At 33.3% G+C, this 7,500-nt stretch overlaps 1 protein-coding gene across 1 annotated transcript in view; it reads right to left on the bottom strand.

The window, feature by feature from the left end:
- LOC137656096 (uncharacterized) overlaps positions 1–7,500 on the bottom strand; it is a 47,439-nt gene that overhangs the window by 27,741 nt on the left and 12,198 nt on the right. Inside the window, exon 2 of the mRNA XM_068390272.1 lies at positions 213–383. Within this exon, the coding sequence (XP_068246373.1) occupies positions 213–364 (152 nt within the window). The 5' untranslated portion in view covers positions 365–383. The remainder of the gene's footprint in view (positions 1–212; positions 384–7,500) is intronic.

The raw sequence follows: 7,500 nt of genomic DNA, 5'->3' as shown, positions 1-7,500 counted from the left end.
ACAAAGAAGACAACAAAATCTTCTCAATAACGGACTATAAAATCTTCACAAAACAGACGACAATATCTTCCCAATAACGGACTATAAAATCTTCACAAAGTAGACGACAAAATCTTCACAACAACGGACGATTTTTTTAAAAAGAGTCTAATTTGTATAAAGAAAGCAATGTTTAACAAACGGGATCTTTAACCCCCATAGATTGTACTTACGGCATACTCCTTCCCGTATCTTCTCGAGGTTTCTCGACGGGGACGCTCTTATAACGGCCAATGTAGAACCTTGCTTCGGCGCACAGAGGCAGAAAGAGAAGAACTCGAGACAGCATCACTAAGAAGACGTCTTTGGGGATGCTGAGCCACATGTCTGACTCTCTGCCAAATCTGGAATAGGAGGAAGGAAAATAATAATGTGAGTGAAGGAGGATTATTGGTCATGTTGAAGAGACTCTTAAGCTATGGTAAGCAGCTCTTCTAGGACACTACTAAATCAAACAATTGTTTTTTAGTCTTGGGTAGTGCCATAGCCTCTGTCCCATGGTTTTCCTCTGCCTTGGATTAGAGTTCTCATGCTTTAGGATACACTCAGGCACACTTCTATTGGTTTCCTTTCCTCACTAGGCTATTTTTCCATGTTGGAGCATTTGCGCTTGTAGCATACTGCTTACCATCTTGGGTTCTAACTTAGCTAATAATAATAATAATAATAATAATAATAATAATAATAATAATAATAATGGATAAGAGAAAATAGAGAGACGTTCTCCTCACTGCAAAGGGATGGAAACCTGTTCTGCAGAGTCCAGGTACTCACAAGCACAGTCTAGATATAGAAGTAGCTCAACCGTGCTCACAAGGATAATTAACTCGTCCCATCTAAATTGTCTATTTTGATTAGTTGAGGTTCTTGAATAGATTCAGGAATGGTTTATTCACCAGTGGAAAAATGCGGAGATTTTTCTGTAATAAATGTTAAATGCCAGAAATGTCTATATTTTATTATTATTATTATTATTATTATTATTATTATTATTATTATTATTATTATTATTATTATTACTACTAGCTAAGCTACAACCCATGTTGGAAACGCAGGATGCTATAAACCCAAAGGCTCCAACATGGAAAAATAACCCAGTAAGGAAAGTAAATAAGATAACAGATAGAATAGTTCCTGGGTGTACTCTCAAGCTAGAGAACTCTAACCCAAGAAAGTGGAAGACAATGGTACATATACTAGCTAAGTTACAACCTCAGTTGGAAAAGCAGGATGCTATAAGCCAAGGGGCTCCAACAGAGAAAAAAAAAACAGTGAAAAAAAGGAAATAAGATAGCAGATACAGTGCTGGGTGTATTCTTAAGCTAGAAAACTCTGACCCAAGACAGTGGAAGACAATGGTACAGAGGCTTTGGCACTACCCAAGACTAGAGAACAATGGTTTGATTTTGGAGTGTACTTTTCCTAGAAGAGCTGATTACCATAGCTAAAGTCTTATACCCATACTAAGCGATAAGTAGCCACTGAAAAAAAATTACAGTGCAATAATTAACCACTTGAAGGAAGAATTGTTAAGCTAGCTTGGTGTTGTCAGGGATATGAGAGAGGAGAATGTGTAAAGAATAGGGTAGACTATTTGGTGTATATGTAGACAAAGGGAAAATGAGCCGAAACCAGAGAGGGATCCAATGTAGTACTATCTGACCAGTCAAAGGATCCAATAACCCAAAATGCAACTGAAATCAAGTGTTTTAGATAAAAGCCTATTCAAATAGCCAGAGGTAACAGGTAAGATCCTATGCAACTGTGGATATCAAAATTAAGCTAGATACCCAATGTTTTTAATCCTTTTGCTTATTGCTCTAAAACTTTATGAGAATACTTCCTTCAATTAATAAACTCAAGATGAACAATATTTCTTTACAAAGCTCGTACTCTACTTATTACACGACTTCAAGCTACCTTGCAAAACACTATCACCCTCTTGTATTATATGGTAATTTCTTATGTGTGTGCGCGCGCGCGCGCGTGAGAGAGAGAGAGAGAGAGAGAGAGAGAGAGAGAGAGAGAGAGAGAGTAGTCTATTACAGAAATGCATTAGGCCTATGTAACAACTCTTTCAAAAGGGCACATCTTGATTTAAACGCCAAAAATACTCGGCACAATTAAAATCAAAATCACGGAGAGCACAGAACAAGCTACCACTAAAAAGAAAATACACAGAGCTACAAAAGAGATGTATTTTACACTCAAGAGAAATAACCAGTTATTCAGACATTGATTCTCAGCTTTTGCACATAATAGACATATAAGCAAACGCACTGTCGTTGTATACTTCAAACGTTCAAACTTGCAGCGAATGTTTTAATGTTGAACAGGCTGACATAAAACACTTTTTGTGGTTTATTTATTAAATATCTATTCTAATGTTGGTACATTTCTTAAGATGTTTTTTTAATTGCTTGTTACAGCTATTGTAGTTTATCTATTTTCACATTTCTTTTCCTCGCTGGGCTATTTTTCCTTTGTTGGGGCCCTTGGGCTTATTATTATCATTATTATTATTATTATTATTATTATTATTACTTGCCAACCTACAACCCCAGCTGGAAAAGCAGGATGCTATAAGCCCAAGGATCCCAACAGGGAAAATAGAATCCTGCTTTTCCATCTAGAGCTGTAGCTTAGCTAGTAATAATAATAATAATAATAATACATAAGTATTAGTCTATCGTATGTGTATAAATCGCATTAAAAAAAAGGATTTTTACTATGAAAATTCTATATAAAATCAGAGCTATTTGGGTCAAGAGATCTCCATTTAGTTTATATAAGTAGGACGCAAGTCATCTTATGCTTCAAATGATCTATTTTTAAATAATTATATCACAGATTTGAAGATCAGGAAATTTTTAAGGAAGTTTAAATAATACTAAAACTCTTATAGACAAACCGGAAGAAAAAATAAGAACACTTGTTAACAAAGATGAAAATAATTAATTCAGAAAAGCAATAAAAAACATTACAAATTAGGTAACAAGTTTTAATAAATAGGCCTACTCAAATTGCAGACATCTTCTTTTAGTACAATCATGTAAAACATCATAAAAAATTATGCTTATAATAGGCCTATTGATAAAACACAGCATTTGATGCCTGATGATATTACCCAATACACACACACACACACACACACACACACACACACACACACACACACACACACACACACATATATATATATATATATATATATATATATATATATATATATATATATATATATATATATATATATATATATATATATATTGTCAAGTATGAAAAATAACATCACAAGAAATCAAGTCTGTCTGCGTTACCAGCGTCCAATGATTAGTTAAACCCTTAACCTAACCTCTTGACGGCATAATCTTAACTAAGTCCTTTGATTATCTTAACTCATGATTTCAATATTCTATTTTTTTATTTCAAAGTGGCAGTCTTCTTAGAAATACACAGAACAGACACTTTTATCGTTTCCTTTCCTCGCCGGGCTATTTTCCCTCTTAGAGCCCCCCTAGGACTAATAGCACCCTGTTTTGCAACTAGGGTTGTAGCTTAGCCAGTAATAATAATAATAATAATAATAATAATAATAATAATAATAATAATAATAATAATAATATTCTTAGTCCTAAACAAAAACCGATTTCAGTGTCAAATGCCAGTCAACTTCTTTTCATAAACCCATCCAAAAAAAAAAAAATGTTAAATTCATATTACAAAGCCACCCACGTAACGGAATACAGCAAGCACATATTACAGACATGCACAAGATGAAGAATATTCTTCAGTAGCGCCAGATAGCGCCGGCAACTTTTTGGTTTTCCGCGCGGGTAGATTCGAGACATGACACGCTCTGATACCCACCATCCGTTTCCTTAGACAGATGGCTTTGCAAGGATATCGGTGCATTCTCTCAAATTAATGGCTTTCGTGTATATAATTCTCCTACACGCACGGGAGTCTCTTGAAGGAGAATTCGTTGGGAGAGAATAATAGACCGATGCGGCTTCTTGGCTAGCGGTGTTAAATGGCGTTGTTGTGGTCGATCTCTAATCAACAGGTGCTCCCAAAGGTGAGTTTAAATGAGACTTTTTGACTTCAAGCACTCTGCTCTGGCTTGACTGCAAAGCCACAGATGGAATTACTTTTTTCGTATCAACAATAACTGTTCCCGTCTGTTCTCTATAATGATTTCTGTTCTGAAGTTTCTGGGACGCTTTCTAATCTCAAAAAGTTAAAAGCAAACTTTTGAATATCGTGGCAACAAACGTTTGGAAACATTTAACTGACAATAGAGAGAGAGAGAGAGAGAGAGAGAGAGAGAGAGAGAGAGAGAGAGAGAGAGAGAGAGAGAGAGAGAGAGAGATAAAATTTGGGGTCCGGTTGATAGCCACATGTTAAAAATTTCTTCTTGGTATATAATTATTTCTATCTTATCAAATGTCGAATTGTTCTTACATACCTATTATTATTATTATTATTATTATTATTATTATTATTATTATTATTATTATTATTATTATTACTTGCTAAGCTACAAACGTGGTAGGATAAATAGATGCTAAAAGCTCAGGGGTTCCAACAGGGAAAATAGCCCAGTGATTAAAGGAAACAAGGAAAAATAAAATATTTTAAGAAGAGTAACAATATTAAAATAAACATTTCCTGTATATACTATATAAACGTTATCAAAAAGAGGAAGAGAAATTAGATAGAATAGTGTGCCCGAATGTACCCTCAAGCAAGAGAACTCTACCCCAAGACAGTGGAAGACCATAGTAACTATGGCACTACCCAAGACTAGAGAACAATAGTTTGATTTTGGAGTGTCCTCCAAGGAGAGCTGCTTGCCATAGCTAAAGAGTCTCTTCTACTCTTACCAAGAGGAAAGTAGCCACTGAACAATTACAGTGCAGTTAACCCCTTAAAAGAAAAAGAACTGTTAGGTAATCTAAGAGTTGTCAAGTGTTTGAGGACAGAGGAGAATCTGTAAAGAATAGGCCAGACTATTCGGTGTAAGTGTAGGCAAAGGGAATGTGGACCGTAACCAGAGAGAAGGATCCAATGTAGTACTGTCTGGACAGTCAAAGGACCCCATTATTCTCTAGCGGTAAACTTCGTTAAATGTATTCTTTCCTTTTCAGCTAAATGTACGAAACACCCAGCAATGTCTATGATACTATGCTACTGACATATCCAGTACAATAGAAAACTTGATAACCGATATTCTCAACTGAATCTTTGCTGTACATTGTGATGTGGCTAACAGTTATATACAGTACTTAATCTTATCCAACAAGTTAATAAGCATACATAGCATTTACTAAATAATTTCTAACATCGAACTATTAGGCCTAGGTATTCCTACACATGGCTACCGGAGGGTGCAATCTTAAAGATAATGAAGATGAAATTTGCAGTTATTTTTAATGTTATATCAAGTACCGCTATCTTCTATGGGTATAAATTCCATCTCTTTCCACAACAACAACAACAACAACAACAACAATAATAATAATAATAACAATAATAATAATAATACTAATACTAATAATAATAATAATAACCCATTAAAAAAACATATTCAAAGTCCATGACATTCCCAAGACAAGATATGCTGAACAATTTCACGATCTAGAAAATTGCTTAATCGCATAGGCCTATTCACAGCCACCCAACCGTATAAAAAAGAATACATGGCTTGGCCTTCCATAGTCCGTTTAACCAAATGATATTTTCACTTCGGTTTTCTTCATTTGCATTCCGTTATTTTTGGCGTTATCTGTTTTTAAATAATTATAAATTTAAATGACATATCTATTTTGACGTTATTAATGTTTTTAGAATGATTTATTGTTAATTTGTTCTCATCATTTATTTATTTCCTTTCCTCACTGGGCTATTTTTCCCTATTGGAGCCCTTGGGGTTATAGCATCTTGCTTTTCCAACTAGGGTTGTAGTTTGGCTAATAATAATAATAATAATAATAATAATAATAATAATATTTTTGTAAAGGGGTTCCAACAGGGAAAGTAGCCCAGTGAGGAAGGGAAATAAGAGAATAGAAAATAAACTAAACACAAGTAACGGATAAAAATAGGAAATATCTTAAAAATTGCAATAATGTTAAAATAAAGATCTATCACATATAACAGTAAAAAAAAAAGACTCATGTCAACAGAAAATAACTAAAAAAAAAAAAGAAAAAAAAAACGTTTAAACCAATGCAATGTCCCATAATCAACTAACCTATTATTCAGATCATTCCACAATCTGATCCCAGCTGGAATAAAACTTCTAGAATACTGTGTAGTATTGCGCCTCATGATGTAGAAGGCATAGGCCTAACTGTAAAGATTTGACTGCACTCATAGTACTACATACAGGATGGTACAGTCTAGGAAGATCAGAATACAAAGGATGGTCAGAATTATGAAAAATCTTATGCAAGAGCATAAAGAACTAATTGAACGACGGTGCCATAGATTAATATCCAGATGAAGAATAAGGATTTTAAAAATTAATTATTAAAAATAGTTTAGGGTTTGATGTAAAGTGTGGAATATCAAACTTGCACTGTCATGTTTTAATATATCACGCGAATGACTCAATTACCATCAAACCAACGGTAGAAAAAACCATGGTAATAAAACTTAATCGACCATGAGACTAAATTCGTGAGGATAAATGCGAATTGAAACTATGATATAAACGGATTTCGGAATATGAAGACGTACAATTTTGGGAGTTGAAAAATAAAATTCAACTCTTTATCTTAAACCTCATAGAAAACGGGGAACACGGAAGCAAGGAAAGATGTCCAAAGCTCTATGTATCATAGATCGTACCTCTAAATTGATATTGGAAAAATTTCCCCAGTCGTATCTCAGTGTTGAATGGTCTACCCGGCACCAACACTGGGCCAATACGATTCAAAATATGTGAATACTAAATACAATACAATACAGTATTTCCTTATTAACTTTCTTCACTGGACTATTTTTTCCCTGTTGGAGCCCTTGGTCTTAGAGCATCCTGCTTTTCGGTGTTGTAGCTTAGATAATAATAATAATAATAATAATAATAATAATAAAAACAGATAATAATAATAATAATAATAATAATAATAATAATAATAATAATAATAAAAACAGATAATAATAATAATAATAATAATAATAATAATAATAATAAAAACAGATAATAATAATAATAATAATAATAATAATAATAATAATAATAATAATAATAACAACAATAAAAACAGATAATAATAATAATAATAATAATAATAATAATAATGATAATGAAAATAATAAGAATAATAATAATAAGAAGAAAAAGGGTGGACTGCAAGAAACAACTTTACTTTCCTCACTGGGCTATTTTTCCCTGTTGAAGCTCTTGGTCTTTTAGCATCCAGTTTTTTTTAACAGGGTTATAGCTTAGATAAT

This window comes from Palaemon carinicauda, chromosome 17, assembly GCF_036898095.1.
Source record: "Palaemon carinicauda isolate YSFRI2023 chromosome 17, ASM3689809v2, whole genome shotgun sequence".
Taxonomy (NCBI): domain Eukaryota; kingdom Metazoa; phylum Arthropoda; class Malacostraca; order Decapoda; family Palaemonidae; genus Palaemon; species Palaemon carinicauda.
Note: the sequence above shows the minus strand (reverse complement) of the source record. Positions and strands in the feature narration are given on the sequence as shown.